The sequence below is a fragment of the Jaculus jaculus genome, chromosome 20, assembly GCF_020740685.1.
Source record: "Jaculus jaculus isolate mJacJac1 chromosome 20, mJacJac1.mat.Y.cur, whole genome shotgun sequence".
Lineage (NCBI taxonomy): Eukaryota > Metazoa > Chordata > Mammalia > Rodentia > Dipodidae > Jaculus > Jaculus jaculus.
Genome location: NC_059121.1, coordinates 12,312,181 through 12,329,713, shown reverse-complemented (window position 1 = coordinate 12,329,713; position 17,533 = coordinate 12,312,181). Strand labels below are relative to the sequence as shown.

The 17,533-nt window shown below is 37.5% G+C and overlaps 1 protein-coding gene across 4 annotated transcripts in view; it reads right to left on the bottom strand.

Moving 5' to 3' along the window:
* Cenpk (centromere protein K) overlaps positions 1 to 17,533 on the bottom strand; it is a 51,152-nt gene that overhangs the window by 32,225 nt on the left and 1,394 nt on the right. For 2 of the 4 annotated variants that reach the window (XM_045138941.1, XM_045138938.1), the window contains exons 2-5: positions 13,156 to 13,297; positions 10,887 to 10,943; positions 6,451 to 6,523; positions 1,696 to 1,742 (exon numbers count right to left, since the gene is read on the bottom strand). In XM_045138941.1, the coding sequence (XP_044994876.1) occupies positions 1,696 to 1,742; positions 6,451 to 6,523; positions 10,887 to 10,943; positions 13,156 to 13,272 (294 nt within the window). In that variant the 5' untranslated portion in view covers positions 13,273 to 13,297. The remainder of the gene's footprint in view (positions 1 to 1,695; positions 1,743 to 6,450; positions 6,524 to 10,886; positions 10,944 to 13,155; positions 13,298 to 17,533) is intronic. The other 2 variants (XM_045138939.1, XM_045138940.1) reach the window with 2 other exon arrangements.

Here is a 17,533-nt window from a genome sequence, read left to right as displayed (position 1 = left end):
CAGTAATCTGGTAGATCAGGTCCTTTTTCTAATGGTAACATACAAGCATGAGACAGACAAATGGATATCATTCATTCATTATTTATTTGACCCATTCTTCTGGCTAGCAAGCATTGTTAAATGATACAGAGATACAAAGGTAAAGAAAACAAAACAGGGATCCAGAAAAACCAGCAAAGTTATTACAGCCAGTGGCATGTGCCATGTACCATAAAGAAAAAATAAGTCAAAATAACAGTAAAGTCACAAGGATTCTTTAGGAATTAAGACACAGAAAAATCTCTTTCTTTAGGTAACATCTTAATAGCAGAAAAGATAAATAAAGACAAAAGACTGGAGATGGTTCTGTGGGTAAGAGCACTTGCTGCACAAGCATAGAGGCCTAGCTTGGATCACCACATTCATATAAAAAGCAGGGGATGCTGCACATGAATATAACCCAGCACTGAGGAGGCAGAGACAAGAGGAATGCTGAGGCTCACTACTCAGCCAGTCTAGCCGAGAAAAGCAGCAGGAACTCCAAGTTCTGTGAGGACTCAGTATCAGGGAAATAACACAAAAGACTGGTATTCTCCCTTGGCCTCTACACATATACACCCACACACCATGAAAAATTACAAAAAAGATAAAAGATAAATGAAGTTACTACCTGGTGATCATTCCAGGCAGAGGGAAAAATAAATACAAAGGCCCCAAAGCATGTTATATCTGACAAAAAAGACTATGTGATTACAATAATCTCTGGACTTTATTAACTATGCTTTCCTTTATAGAACATATTAACTCATTCCATTTTTTTTGAATGAAAAGGGTTTCCACCAACTTTCAATTTCAGTCAGTGATAAGTTAAAGATATGTATTACATAGCTGGGTGGTAGCTTACACCCAGCGCTCAGGAGGTTGAGACAAGAGGATCACTGTGATGTCAGCTAATTAAATCCAGCGTATTCCCACTAACAATTTGTTAAGGATTACTAAAGCACTCTGTAATAAAATTCAGGCTTTTTCTATTGCCTTTCTCTCTTCTGAGTCATCACCAGAAATGCCTTTAAAGTTCTCATGGCATGACCTTTTCAGGCATCCTCATCAAATTATCAATTACCTAGTCCTAAAGCCACTTCCACATTTTTCACAATATGTTTGTGAAAAATAAAACTTATTTCTGACAAATTTGAAGACTAGAAAGCACGAGATTAAAATGCCAACTGATGTACTGTCTAACAAGAGAAGAATCCTAATAGAAGATGCCTTCTTGCTATGTCTTCACATGATAAAATGTTAGTGTCTTGGCCACTTATGAGGGCCTTCATTCAATATACGAGGGATCTACTCTCCAATCTAATCACTCCTTAATATCATCATACTTGAGGCTAGATTTCAACAAACAAGTTTGTTAGTGGGCCACAAATATTTACTTAGGTATATGCAAATAGTCATTTAACTACATTTGCTTATTATTGTGAAGAGACTTTAAAACTCAAAACTAGATTCATGATTCAAGTTTAACCACTAACACTAGAAATAGCTTTGACATAAAGTTGGGTTCAAATCTTTAAAAATATTCAGTTTACCTAAAATATGAAAATGATAATTTTAATAGTCTTATAGAAAATCTTATTTCTTTGTCATAGACCAATATAAAACAGTTCTAGTTATAAATTATTTGAGATTATTACAAATTCATAAATGACTTACCTCTTCTTTTCCTAATGTTATCAGAACATCCTCTGTCAGGGGTGTTACTACAAGAAAGCAAAATCATATATATATATATATGTGTGTGTGTGTGTGTGTGTGTGTGTGTGTGTGTGCGTGTGCGCATATATATATAAATATATAAATATAAATATATATATATGTGTGTGTGTGTGTGTGTGTGTGTATATATGTAAGTCTCAGACTGGAGCAACGTCTTAACAGTTAAGGTGCTAGTCTGAAAAGGTCAAGGACCTAGGTTCAACTCCTCAGAATCCACATAAGCCAGATGCTGATGAATCTGGAGCTTTTTTGTACTGGCTAGAGGCCTTGCCATGCTCATTCTCTCTCTCTCATAAATAAATAAAATAAAATATTTATTTTAAAAAATAACTTAAAAAATTTAGAACTTTAGAAACATGTGTAACTATAATAAAAATCTTAAGGTTTATGTTACTGGAATTTCAGTAGAGGAGAAAAACTATGGGAAGTAATTAAAAAATATGTAGAAACTGAAAGTTTCTCAAATTTTGCAAAAGACATTAACTCATAGATTTAAGAATATGAGTGAATATCAGAGAGGGTTAACCAAAAGAAATCCATCTCAAGATACATTGTAATTTATCTTTTGATAAACAGACAAAGGAAAGTCTTGACAACAGCATACCCCCTAAAAAAAAATCCTATGAGGGAGAAACTATAAACAACAACTTTCCTATTAGGAAACAGGGAAACGTTGTCAAAGGGTTAACAATGAATTGCCATTTCAATGAAAACAGTCTGTGAATGAGGAAGAAACAAAGCCACTCTTGGACAAAATTTAACAGAACAGGTCACTAACATATCAGTTCTTTGAAGTTCTTGAGGAGAAACAATAAGAGGGAGTTTCGGAATGTTAGAAAGGAAAAACAAACCAAAAGAACAAAAATATAGAATGACGTTCCATGAATCTTATTATTGAAAGGAAATAAATGCTGCCAACAATTTAGAAAAGCTCTGAAGTAGATGCAAGCCCCTTAGCAACGTCACCAAGAAGAATCATCATTGTAATCCTAAGATCATTGTACAGAGGACGGAGCTAAGTTATGTACACATTCCTGACCCACAGGAATGTGAAGTTTAATGTGCACAGATTCTAACCTACAGAACTTTTGAGATAATAGACATGTTTTCTTTAATGGCACTTTGAAAAAAGTCCTTAGAAGGATTAGAAAATTCTGATAATTGCTTGAATTTGGTCTTTGAATCTACTAGGGCTCATTAAGTTTTTCTCTTAACTTTTCTTCAAGTTTAAACTTTTCTATAGTTAAAAAAAATCATTGTAGTCAAGAGAGCATGATGAGAGAATGAAGTGGCAGTTGGGCTCAACATACAGGCTATCTATGCAACACGAAAAAGAAAGGATATGGAAGAACTCTTCAATATGCAGCTCAACAGACTCAACAGATCAGGAAGTAGAGAACAGTTCATAAATTGGAGGCACCTGTAGGGTATTTTAGAAGGGATGTTCCAAAAGGTACAAAGATGTGGGTCCAGTGTTGGAGAGTAGTTTAAATATATATTGGACTGCATTATGTTCCTAACCCTAAAATTCTTATGTTGAAATCTAATACTACTACCTCAGAATGTGACTGTATTTGGAACTGGGTTATTTAAAGAGGCAACTAACATGAGGTCATTAGGGTGAGCACCAATCCAATGAAATTCAACAGACAGAAGGAAGACTACACGCAGACAAAAGAAAAAGATGGTTTCTAAAGTTTGGTTAAATAGTCTCAAAAGGCCCCAAGACTGACTCAACTGGAGGTGCCACGGACCTTTTGGGGACAAGGTCTTATGAAAGGTCGTTTGCATGCCTTTGAAAGGGATTGTGGGACCTCGGTCTCTTCTACTGTGATGCTCATGACCGGAACAGTCTGTTCTGCCACGTGTCCCCCACCACTGTCATCCAGCACCCCTACCTCAAATGAAAACAGATGCACCCAACCATGGATTGGAACTTCTAGTACCTTTTAGTCTGAAGTTACTTACTGCAGGTATTTTCTTAGTAAAGAAAACCTAACAATATACCTAAAGGTAAGGAGAATCCCCAAAGAAACTAACCTTACTAACAACTTGTATTTAGAATGCTAGCATTCAGAAATATGACTAAACTTCCACTGTTTAAGCCCCAAGTCCACAGTATTTTGTAAGACCCTTTGTTACCACCTCAGTAACTAATACCAAAGTCATGATTCCATATATGATCCATCACCAGGAACACATGTAATCAGGAGCTGAAGATACCACCCTGGCATAATATACATAAGAAGGACTAAAGGTGAGCACAGGCCAGGCATAGTGACATGCACTTACAATCCTAGCACTTGGAGACAGGAGACAGGACAATTCCACATTCTGAGACAGTCTAAAATACACAGTTTGACAATGCCTCAAAAAGTAAAATCAAGCTGGGTATGGTGGTGCATACCTTTAATACCAGGACTTGCAAGGTAGAGGTAGGAGGATCGCCATGAGTTCAAGGCCAGCCTGGGCCTGCAGAGTGAATTCCAGGTCAGCCTGGCAGCCTGGGCTACACTGAGACACTACCTCAAAAAACCAAAAAAAAAAAAAAAAAAAGTAAAATAATAATAAAAGATAGTAAAGCAGGTACACCATTTGGAGAACACTAATACCCTTATCAGCTGACTAAGAGCAACCTTGGAACGCTCAGGTGTACTTTTGTGAAGGCAACAGGATATATAATCTAAGGCAAATTTAAAAACCACAACTGTAGGGCTGGAGAGATGGCTTAGTGGTTAAGGTGCTTGCCTGCAAAGCCAAAGGACCTTGGTTCAACTCCCCAGGACCCACTTAAGTCAGAGGCACAAGGTGGCACATGCATCTGGAATTCATTTGCAGTGGCTGGAGGCCCTGGTGTGCCCATTTTCTCTTTCCTGCCTATTTCTGTATCTCTCTCTCAAATAAGTAAATAAAAATAAAATACTGAAAAAATTTTTAAAACCCACACTGTAAACCATTACACGCCTACCTGAAGTACTAAAGTTAAAGGCCATGAGGCAGTATTGAAGATGTGGAACAACTGAGGAATTTGCATGAGCAAAGTAATTAAAACAAAAATGTGAACAAAACTACCTAGGAAGAGAATAATTAGCCTAGAACTACTGCCTGGGGAAATCATCAAAACTGGCACAGAGAATAAGCTGAGGAAGAGGAGTAAAGAGTGGAAGTTGGAGAACTCAAAAGAAGAAAAAGAAGGAAGATGTGGTGTGAAAAAAAAAAGTGTGTGCACCCCAAATAAAAAACCAGATACAGACATATATGGTCCAGATGTGCTTAGCCTCTCAATTTAAATAAAAATCTACTAATTAGGTATTACAACCATAAAACTTTAAATCATCTTCTAGTCTTCAGATAAAGGCAAAAAAATGTGTTTGGCTCCAGTTGGAAAAGCCAAGAGATGCGCAAAAACCACATAATCAGTACATAATGAAGTACATTAAGTCTGGGTGTCGTGGCACAAGCCTTTAATCCCAGCACTTGGGAGGCTGAGGTAGGAGGACTGCCATAAGTTCAAGTCCACTCTAAGACTACCGAGTGAATTCCAGGTCAGCCTGGGCTAGAGCGAGACCCTACCTGGGGGGGGGGGGGGATGGAGGGGACCCGGGGTAATGTAATATAAATACAAAGGGTGCCCCCTACACATAGAAGACTAAGGCTTTTAGCTTTTGAAGTAAAATCTCCAGTATGCAACAGGCAAGTGAAGAAATGTACAACAGGTGGGCACAATGGAGCATGCCTATAAGTGGAGCTACCAGGAAGACTGAGATAGAGTCAAAGAAAGAACAGAACCTGAGGAGAGAATCAGCCCATCGCGTCTCACCAGGGCCCCAGCTGAAACCACAGAGTACTTGGGGAACTAAGCAAGAGTGCTGCTTTCATGATGAACCTGGTCAGCAGAAGGGGGAAGGAGATAGACACTGAGGACACTCCACTCCTCCCAAACCAGAGATCCAGAGACACAAAGATTCCCAAGAGCCCATCACCACTGAAGTAGACCTAAAAGAAAGCTAACATGACTCATGGAAATTCACGGAAGAGGGGATGGAAAAATTGTTAAGAGTAACAAGTTGGGACATTACATACAGAGACATTGCCTCTTCCCCTTAACTGATGGCTACCACCACAATGCATGACCCATAGTCTCCACAGGGACAGCTGGCACCCCCAATTAAGAGGGTCCCTTCAGAGAGGGGGACAGGGATGAAGGTAAGGGTGGTACCAACATGTGCTGCTTACACATTGAGTATGTACATAACTAATAAAATTAATTAATCTAAAAAATAAACACATAAAAAAAGAAAAGAACAATAAATTCTTTAAAAAATACCAAAAACAGTACATAAGTTTCATTCATTATCAATTTATGGGAATTCAACTGAATACAAGATAGTGTAGTGTCCATGAGGATAAGATAATGAACATTATAAGACAGTGTAGTGTCTGTGAAGATAAGATAATGAACATTATAAAGTTTTTATGGTCTAGGTTATAATATAATCTAAGACAGTTATATTATCTACAATAAAATTATCAAAAACATTTTGTAAAACAAAGAAAAATGGTATAGTTTCCTAGTATGAATTGAACTTGGACAATTTCAAGGACAAATGGATCTTGTAATTATTCTTGAGGTCATTTATTTACCTTGCCATTAATTTGTCTACACAAATACAAATCCCCAAATAATCTTACTTTCAAGAGTTTTTTTGTGCCATTGACCAAGTTCAGCAGTCAAACATTTCACTTGCATAATTAGTAATGAGAGCTATAAAAGAATAAGAGACAAAGTTATTTCTTATGGAATACTGGCAACTATTCACATATGTAAACAAACTTTAATACTACTTCTAACATAAGTAGGTAACAAAATAGCACCAATAAATTATTAAATATCATTATGAACACAATAAATTACCTACTATACCAATAATAAAGTACACTATTAAAAATAATGAATTCTGAGCTAGGAAGATGGTTTAGTAGGTAAAGCACTTGCTGTGCAAGCATGAGTATTTCAGATTACTGATATAAAACATCAGGCATGATGATGCATGCCAGTAATCCCAGTGCTGGGGAGATAGAGGTAGGGAATCCCTTGGGCTTACTGGTTAGCGCGTGTAGCCTAATCAGTGGGCTTTGGGTTCAGTGAGAGATCCTGCCTCAAAGAGTAAGATGGAAAGCAACTGAGGAAGACACCTGACATGGACCTCTGGCCCCACTCACACACGCACTCAAACACATACAAATATATACATATAGCCAGGGGCTGGAGAGATGGCTTAGTGCTTAAGGTGCTTGCCTGTGAAGTCTAAGGACTATGTTCGACTCTCCAGATCCCACATAAGCCAGACACACAAAGGTGAGGCAAGCACAAGGTCGCCCATGCCCACTAGATAACACAAGTGTCTGAAGTTCAATTTCAGTGGCTGAGGCCCTGGCGCACCAATTCTCTTTTTCTCTCTCTCTCGTTCTCCCTAAAATTAAAAAAATATATACATATCCACTTGCCCAACACACACACATAAATACACAAAAAACCCCCACAAGAATTCTGTTTTACCATTAAAACTAAAATAACCAAAGAACATTAAGTTTATTTCCTAAATATGTTTACCTTAAACTAAAAAATAAGATGACAATATAACAAGACCTTGTGTAAAAATATAAAATAATTGAGCCAGGCAATGGCGTCACTCACCTTTAATCCCAGCACTCAGGAGGCAGAAGTAAAAGGATCACTGTGAGTTCAAGGCCACCCTTAGGCTACATAGTGAATTCCAGGTCAGCCTGAACTACAATGAGACCCTGCCTCAAAACAAAACAAAACAAAAAAAACCAAAAACAACCCTTAAAAAAAAAAAAGCATGCTGTCTTGCCAGGATTTTTAGTCAAATTTACCTTAAATATGTTCTTTTTCTTTCTATGTCCTTTCAAAAATCTGTAACTGCTTTTAGTTATGCTGCTAAAAACAAACTTAAACATATATATAGAGATAATTATGAGGCTGTTTCCACAAGCCACATACATATAAAAACCAGTTTTTCTACATATATGTAATTTGCAATTGTGTATCCCTTAGCCAGATAAATTATGTTAGTATTTTTGCTTTTAAATTACAAACCAATGTGAAAATCTGTTGCCTGTGACTATAAGATTAAAGTCTATGTTTGTTTAAAGTTAAATATCCTTTGTATCATAAAACTGCCTGTTGAAATAGATCAGAAAAAATACACACACACCTAAACCGGGCATGGTGACGCGCACCCTTAATCCCAGCAATCGGAAGACAGAGAGGCAGGAGGAGCACCATGAGTTTCAGGCCACTCTGAGACTACACAGAACTCCAGATCAGCCTGACCTAGAGTGAGACCCTACCTTGAAAAGCCAAAAAAATTAAATAAAATAAAAAATCATGAACGTATGAATTAAAATGTATTTACATATATTTGAAATCATTAGCAAAAGAAAGCTTAATGTATGAGAAAAGGTTTTAGGAACTATAAAGTGATTTTAAAATGTTATTGCTAGGAAGAAATAACTTTTTAAGAATAATAAACCAGGTAAGACTATGACATATGAAATTACCAATATTCCTTTCTTTTGAGCATATGTGTGCTTCACTGACCTCAAAGCTCACTGATTCATCTAGACTAGCTAGCTAGTAAACTCATATCCCCACCTCCCCAGCACTGGGATTACAGTTATGTCCCACCACACCCAGATGTGATATGGGTTGTGGAAATCTGAACTCAGGTCCTCATACTTGAGAAGGAAACACAAATGGAACCATCTTGCCAGCTCATGACCTTCATTTTTATATCCCTTCCCTCCCAACAAAAAGATCCATGCAATTTTTATTTTCTTAAATATATTACTATATTAATACATTACAGGCCTTAGCTTGTCAAAGACCAGTAGGATTTTATATCTGATTCTGCTTTAAAACTAAACACATTATAAAATATACAAATAATTGCAGTATTTCTAAAGCAATTAGGCACAGAAATTGAGAAATCCTGTCATTTTTCTCAGTTAAAACTTATCTGTTTTTGAAAACAGACTGAGGCCAGGAAGAGTGACATATATTTGTAATTCCAGCACTCAGGAAGTAGAGGCAAGAGGATCAGCAGTACAAAGCCAGTCTCAGTTACATATCAAGTTCAAGGTCAGCCTGGGCTACAGCTACATGACACACTATCTCTAAAACACAAAAGCCAGAAAATGGATTGATATGAAATGTGCTAACAAAGAAAGGACTGAAACTGCTATATCTGGAAACATCTGCTTATACTGGACTTTAAGTCAGATTTGTGAATGTAGTTATTTCAAGATGGTTCCTGTGATGGTTACTGTTGTCAACTTGATCTATTTAGGAATCCACTGACATTACTCTCTTGGTTGGGTTTCAGAAGTTGCTTCCAAGAAGGATTAACTGAAGGAGGAAGTCCTTTCCCCAGAGTGAGCCCTTTCCCAGGGTGGTGGCCCTCAGAGAGGGCATTATGTATACAAGTTATGGAAGCAAAGAGCCCCTTCCTCCCACCTGGCTGCCTGTGCTGCTTGCTGGTGAGCGCTCACTGGCACTTGCATCTATTCTGTCCAGCTATCCTTCATTGGTTTTGGAACTAAGTTTCCTCAGCCTTCCAAAGTGATCTAAAGATAGCAGCTCTCCAGGAAGCCTTCAGGCCTTCAGTGCTGGATTGGGAGTGTTGAGGCATCTAGCCACATGGACTGACTGAGCAGCTACTGGGCTAATGAATGCACAAGCCTGCAGACTATTATTGTTGGACTGCCATAAGCAAAGGCAATAAACTCCCTTTTTGATACAATTCATTCTATTCGTCCTGTTCCTCTAGAGAACCCTGATTATCCAGTTCCCAACAAGCAAACTATAAACTATTTGTGCAAAGAATAGTTTATGCTGAACACCTGATTACCATTTGGTTATTTTGATACCTGCTAGACAGAGGATGTTAAAAGTATGAACAGAGTCTCTAATGGGGATTCCTGGTAAACAACATATCAGAAATTGATAGAATTTAACCAGATCTTATAAGGCCACTGGGGAAGAGCTCTTAAAAGTTCACTGGATTCTTCTGGAATTCACCTCAAATGCCTTTGCCCATTGTTTCATTTGCTCTGTATCCTTTAACTATAAAAGATCTCAGTCACAAGTTACTACACACTAAGTCCTGTGAGTCATCTTAGAGAATCACTAAACCCGTGAATGGTCTTGGGGGACCCTTAACTCATTAGAAAACAACATACTGTGGATTATTTACAATACTGCATGGTTTCAGATATATATGAAGCCAATGTTTGGCTTACTACATGGAAATTATTCACTCAGCTGGATTGTAAACCCAATCTCTAGTGATTCAAATCACCAGCACCCATGTAAAATGTCAGGCGTAGTAGCCTGTACCTGTAACTATAATCCCACTAGGGGACATGGAGACAGACTTGCTAGCTAGCAAGTCTAGCTGAATCTGTGAGCTGTAAGGGCAATGACAGACCCTGCCCCAAAAATTAAGGTGTAAAAAAAAAAAGGGAGTAGAGCAATTAAAGAAGACCTCCACACTCACATGCACACAGGCATTTACACACCCACATTCACATATGCATACACCACACTGGGACATGCATGTACACACAGACATCACACACATATGCTGACAAATGTATGCATGGCAGTTAAAACACAGTAATGAGGCTCCTTGTTTATTTACAATAGATTGTTTCCAAATTTTTTTAGACTATCTCCTAACTCTTAGAGCAAGGAGCTTTCTAATGTTTAAGAATACGGAAATTGGGCTTGGAAGATGGCTTAATAGTTAAACTGCTTGTTTACAAAGCCTGCCGACCCAGGTTCAATTCGCTGGTACCCACAAAAAGCCAGATGCACAAAATGGTGCATGCACCTCAATTTTTGTACAGTGGTAAGAAGCTCTGGTATGGCCATATTCCCTCTCTCTCCCTCTCCCCCCTCCTCACAAATAAAAATATTTTAAGAAAAAAGAATACAGATATCAATAAAGCTGCTATACTTATGATGAATATAAACAGATATATTTTTTCCAAAAATAATGATTCTACTTAGCTATTGGTCAGGGAGAAAGATAAGTACATACCTGAGCATTTGAATTAGTGAGTGTCTCAGTTCCAAAAAGTGATAATTTATTCTGACACTTTTTCAAAAGCAAAGAAAAACAAGTCATACAATAAGTCATAGATACTCGCCTCTTCAATATAATGCTCATTTAAAACAATATACAGGGCTGGAGAGATGGCTTAGCGGTTAAGCACTTGCCTGTGAAGCCTAAGGACCCCGGTTCAAGGCTCAGTTCCCCAGGTCCCACGTTAGCCAGATGCACAAGGGGGCACTCGCGTCTGGAGTTCGTTTGCAGTGGCTGGAAGCCCTGGCGTGCCCATTCTCTCTCTCTCCCTCTATCTGTCCTTCTCTCTCTGTCTGTCACTCTCAAATAAATAAATAAAAAATTTTAAAAAAAGAAAAAGAAAAAAAAATAAAACAATATACAAATAAATATGAGTCTAATTAAATTTTGTACTTTCCAAGCAAGAGAATCAGGAAGGCAGTCAGTCTCCAAAGAGAATACAACAAAGGGAGAAGAAAGGGCTGGAGATATTGCTGAGTGGTAGCATCTCTTTTTTTGGGGAGGGGGGAGAGGGCATTCAAGGTAGGGTCTCACTCTAGTCCAGGCTGACCTGAAATTCACTATGTAGTCTCAGGGTGGCCTCGAACTCAAGGCAATTCTCCTACCTCTGCCTCCCGAGTGCTGGGATTAAAGGCGTGTACCACTACGCCCAGCAAGTGGTTCCATCTCTTGTTCTAGGGGAAGGGATGGGAGTGGATACTAGAATGAAAGTGAGAAAAGTAAAAAGAACCTAACAGCTAGTATGGATTAGGAGCTACATAATGGGGGGTGGGGGAGATAAGAGAACAAGAGGCAAAGTACTATAGAAAAATAAAATAAACCAAAAATTTAGTTAAGATCATAAGAAAATCAACTCTTCAAAAGACAATGTATTAGTGGCCTATAAAAAAATCCAACTCTTAATAATGATTATAGCTGAGGTAAAAATCCTTTTTTATTTTTATTTCTAATTTGAGAACTTTTCTATAAAATTTTTGAAGCTGTTTTTATACTGAAATAATACAAACAAGATTATGTAAGTTATCTAGTAAATACACTGATATAAAGTACCAAAGAATTTATGTTTAAATTTTTTTTTATTATTATTATTTGAGAGAGAAAGAAAGAATGGGCTCGCCAGGACCTCCAGCCACTGTAAACGAACTCCAGATGCATGTGCCCCCTTGTGCATCTGGCTTTATGTGGGTCCTGGGGAATCGAGCCTTGAACTGGGGTTCTTAGGCTACACTGGCAAGCGCTTAACCACTAAGCTATCTCTCCAGCCCCCCAACTAAAATGCTTTTTAAAAATAAGCTCCTTTAAAAAAAGTTCCTTTAATCTGCCGTGCAGTAACACTTTACACTTTACAAAAAGAACATGTTAACAAATTTTGCCAATAATGTAGTATATCAGAAGTAGTTCTATATCACAAAAATAAAAACTGTATATAGTTCCAAGCTCACCATTTGCTATATTAATTTCATGTTTTCACTCATAATTTATAATTACTTGTTTTTCAAATTTGTATCTTTTTTTTTTTTTTTGCTTTTTCAAAGTACAGTGTCACTCTAGTCCAGGCTGACCTGGAATTCACTATGTAGTCTCAGGGTGGCCTTGCACTCTTGGCAATCCTCCTCCTCCTCTGCCACCTGAGTGCTGGGGTTAAAGGCGTGTGCCACCATGATCAGCCAAACTTCTAAATTTCTATTTGGGGTACTAATCTAACCAACCATCTACGGGCCTAAACCATGTACCTGAAACAATCCAATACAGTTAACATTTGTTCACTTTTGGGTCGTTTTGTTCCCTCCTTTACAATATCTCTTGAATTTATTCTTCTTGCAATGATAGGATTTAGGTCTCTATGGCTTAACAGGATGACTACTGGATGCTTCAGACTCAGTTAAATATTCTTGTGAAGTATAGTTTTTGCACTTTTACCATAATGTTGCAAATATTATATTACACATAATATTATATAAGATATATATTATTATATAAGAGGTATGTGTTTATATATATATGATATTAAATGAGATAATCACCTTGACAACAGGAAGTGTTTTCATTTTGTTTTCTATAACATCTAGCATAAAATTTCATAAATGAATTTCTGTTAGTCTAAAAGCTATATAAGTGATTATCATATATAAAAATAGCTTTTGGGAATTAGTATTGTTTCCTGTGTATTCTAGGCATTGATTTAAATTTCATGCAAGTTTGTTACTTTAATCTCAACACTTACTTTCTCCATGTCGTCCCACATTTCTTCACATTCTTTCATGAGCTCTTCTTCAGTATCTACACTGACTTCCACACCTTCAGAGCTGTCTAGATCGAGATCTTGCTGAACCACTGACATGTCCACTATGATGTTCTTCACCTTACTGGAAACAGTAACAGTAAAAAGTATTAATATTTAACAATATCATCTAGATGCTCAAAATATAGCAGTAACCACAATGGACAAAAATCCTTGATAATGAAAGGAAAATAGTAAGACACACAATTGTAGGGAATATGTTAGTATAGTCATTATTTAGATTGTATGGACATAACTGAAAAAGAAAGTTAATAACAGAATTATCATATGAACCAGAAATTCCACTACTGGGTATATATCCAAAGGAAAGGAAGTCAGTGTGTTGAAGAAATTATCTACACCCTCACATTCACCACAGTCCTGTTTCACAATAGAATGTGGTTGAGCCTGGAGAGCCTTATGTTATATAAAATAAAAACAACACATGTTTTCACTTACATGTGGAAACTAAAGAAGTTGATATCATAGAAGTAGAGAGCAGAATAGTGGCTACCAGGAGCTGGGAAGGATAGAATCAGCATGGAAAAAAAAGATGCTTAAGGTGCATAGGCAATGTCTTCTAATATTCTATAGTATAGTATAGGATAACAATGGTTGACAACAATCAATTATATATTCCAAAATAGCTAGTAGGGGGCTGGAGAGATGGCTTAGAAGTTAAGGCACTCGCCTGCAAAGCCTAAGAACCCAGGTTTGATTCCCCAGTATCCACATAACCCAGATAGATACACATGGTGGCCCATACATCTGGAGTTAGTTTACAATAGCTAGAGGCACTGGCCCACACATTTTCTCTCTTTCTCCCCCCCCCTTCCTCCCTCCCTTCCTTTAATAAATAAGTAAAATTTGAAAAAAAATAGCTCATAAAGAGGGCTTCCAATGTTCCAAACACAAAGAATGATAAATGTTTGAAGAATGATATGTCAGTTACTCTGATCTATTTGAGTTGAAATACCACATTATACTCCACAAATATGTACAATTATTACATGTCAATTAAAAATTTTAAGAAGGGCTGGAGAGATGGCTTAGCGGTTAAGTGCTTGCCTGTGAAGCCTAAGGACCCTGGTTCGAGGCTCAGTTCCCCAGGTCCCACGTTAGCCAGATGCACAAGGGGGCGCACACGTCTGGAGTTCATTTGCAGTGGTTGGAAGCCCTGGCGCGCCCATTCTCTCTCTCTCCCTCTATCTGTCTTTCTCTCTGTGTCTGTCACTCTCAAATAAATAAATAATAAAAAAATACTGTTTAAAAAAATTTAAGAAGAAATGTCACTATTTAAATTGGTGGGAACAAAGCTATTACAAGTTAAAAAAAGAAAGTCCTTCTTGCATGGAACTTATTCTAGTTAAAGAAAACAGCCCTGAAATGAAAAATACATACATGACATTACATCAAATGCATAAATGCCATGGAAGAACACAGACAGACAAGAAACAGGGGGTGCTAAAAAGAGGGAGAAGTCAGCTGTAAGATAAATGTATACAAGGTTCATCCAATGTAATAGAAGATACATTATGCTATATACAATAATAGCAGCACATGTTCTCACACGTGAAGTGAAAGAAGGTGATGTCACAGAAGCAGAGAGCAGATGAGTGGCTACCAGGAGCTGTAAAGGTTCACCAATGAAGCAGGAGGTTCAGCAGAACATTCAGAGTGCAAGATGTGGGTAGGCGAGTAGATGTGTTGTTATGAGCTTCTGAAACTTCTCATTACTGAGTGAAACCGTACCTAAGGTCATCAACTATGAATGAGGATGTGGAGAAAGAATCAGACTTGAGAGCACAGAGAAAAATATATAAAAAACACATATAAGTGAATGGGAGAGGATGAAGAAGTTTACTGGGCAAACAGCAGCCCAGTTGAAATAAAAGCTGCTATGACTGTAAAGTGAAACCAGAGTACTGTTATATGTTTCTCTCCAAAGTGTACCAACGCAGGCATTGACATAAATTAAAAAAACGGCCATAGGGCCAGGCATGGTTGTACGTGCCTTTAATCCCAACACTCAGGAGGCAGGGGTAGAAGGATTGCTATGGGTTCGAGGCCACCCTGAGAATACAGAGTGAATTCCAGATCAACCCAGGTTAGAGTGAGACCCTACCTCAGAAAAAATAAAAGGTCATACAGAAATTGGCCTTGATATCCATGACCTCACAGTGCCTAGCACTATATTCACAAGACCCTTATAATAGGAGGAAGAGATGATGACACCAAAATAAAAAACTAATGGAAAGAGGGTGGGGATATGATGGTGTGCATATCTCTGAAGGGGAAGGTGGGGGAGGGGAGAGAATTATTACGGTTTATTTTCTGTAAGTATGGAAGCTGTCAATAAAAAGGAAAAAAAAGGTCAAAGGAGTAGCTAAGATAGTATGTGGTAATATAATCAATAGAAAATTCAAGAATCAAGTTATTGGAAAGATCAATAATAAGAATATTAAAATTATTAGGAATTATGATAGTGATTTTACCAGGAGCTAAAAAATTTTTCAAATAATGAGAAGTTACACAATCTTTTTAGATCTATTCCAAGGAATGATAGGTAGTGATACAGTGTGGTGTCACTGAGATTTAAAGTTGGGTTATTTATTTATTTTTGAGTTTTCATGGTAGGGTTTCACTCAGGCTCAGGCTGACCTGAAATTCATTATGTAGTCTCAGGGTGGTCTTGAACTGAGGGCAATCCTCCTACCTATGCTTCCCTGAGTACTGGGACTAAAGGCGTGCGCCACCACACCCAGCTAAAGTTGTATTATTTAAAGGAGGTAGAAGGAAGGCCGGGTATGGTGGCACATGCCTTTCATTCCAGTACTTGGGAGGCAAATGTAGGAGGATTGTTGTGAGTTTGAAGCCAGCCTATGATTACAGAGAGAGTTCCAGGAAAGCCTGGGCTAAAGTGAGACCCTATCTTGAGCAAAAATAAATAGATAAAATAAAGGAGGTATAATTCTACCTTTTAACATCAAATCCAAGTCAGAATAAACACCATCCCAAAATATTTATTCATATGGAATTTTAAAATTGTATAGTACTTAATCACTTATCAAGAAAAATCCTAAAACAGACCCAAATAGGATAGAACATATTATGGTCACATATAGGAAGACATAATACTTGTAAAAATGTTAATTCTCCCCAAATTGATATACTGAATCAAATAAAATCCTAAGTGGCTGCTTTTGGGACTCTTGACAAGCAAATCCTAAAAGTTGTATGGAAAATAAAAGAGATCCAAAATCAGCAGTCATTGAAAATAAGAAAGGAGGGCTGGAAAGATAGCTAAATGGTTAATGCACTTGCCGACAAAGCCTAATGACCCAGGTTTGATTCCCTAGTACCCACATAAAGCCAGATGCAGAAACTGACAACATGCATCTGGAGTTCATTTGCAGCCACTAGAGGCCCTGGCAACCATATTCTCTCCCTCCCTCTCTCCTTGCAAAAAAGAAAAAGGAAAGGAAAAAGAAAAGAAAGTTGCAGAGTACAGTAGTACATGCCTTTAATCCCAGCACTTGGGAGGCTGAGGCAGGAGGATTACTGTGAGTTCAGGAGGCCAGCCTGAGACTAGCCTGGGCTAGCTATATAGCTACCTAAAAAAAAAATAGCTCATATATAACTGTACTGTTAAGTATGGAACTGGCACATGAATAAGTAACATGAAACACAATACAAATCCTTTTTTAATGTTCCAGACAGACATGTATACAGATCTTAGACATATGTCAAAGAGACAACTTAAGAAGGAAAACTAATCCACATATAGGGACACATTTTATACAATATAGTATTTCTTGAGGATATCAAGGTTCATTTTTTTCAATATAGTATCTTAACATTAATTTCAACTGGTCAAAATCTACCTCATTCTTTTAAACAAAATGCACAGTGTTCAGGGAGTAAAATAAGCCTAAATTCCTATCAATGTTTACAACACTCCTTTCCCCTCAAGAATCCAAAATGAGATCATAATTTTTTTTTAATCTTAGAATAAAGGAAGGCCTTTATAAGCACACGCGCGCACACACACAATTCTTTAGTAAGAGTTCTTTTAATTCGTGCATGGACAGAGGTCTCATCAACAGTTAAAATTTAAAACCCACACTCTTAAAAAAGAACCTTTATTCATCAAGCCAAGACCCAATTTCCTTAATGTATAATGTTTGCCTATATATAAAAATATCTAAACACAAAAACAAGGTTGAAGAGATAGCTGTTGATAACGTGTTTGCTATACAACCAAGAGTTTGGGTCTCAATCCAGGCATGCCTGCCTCTAAGCCCAGTGCCAAGGAGGTGGC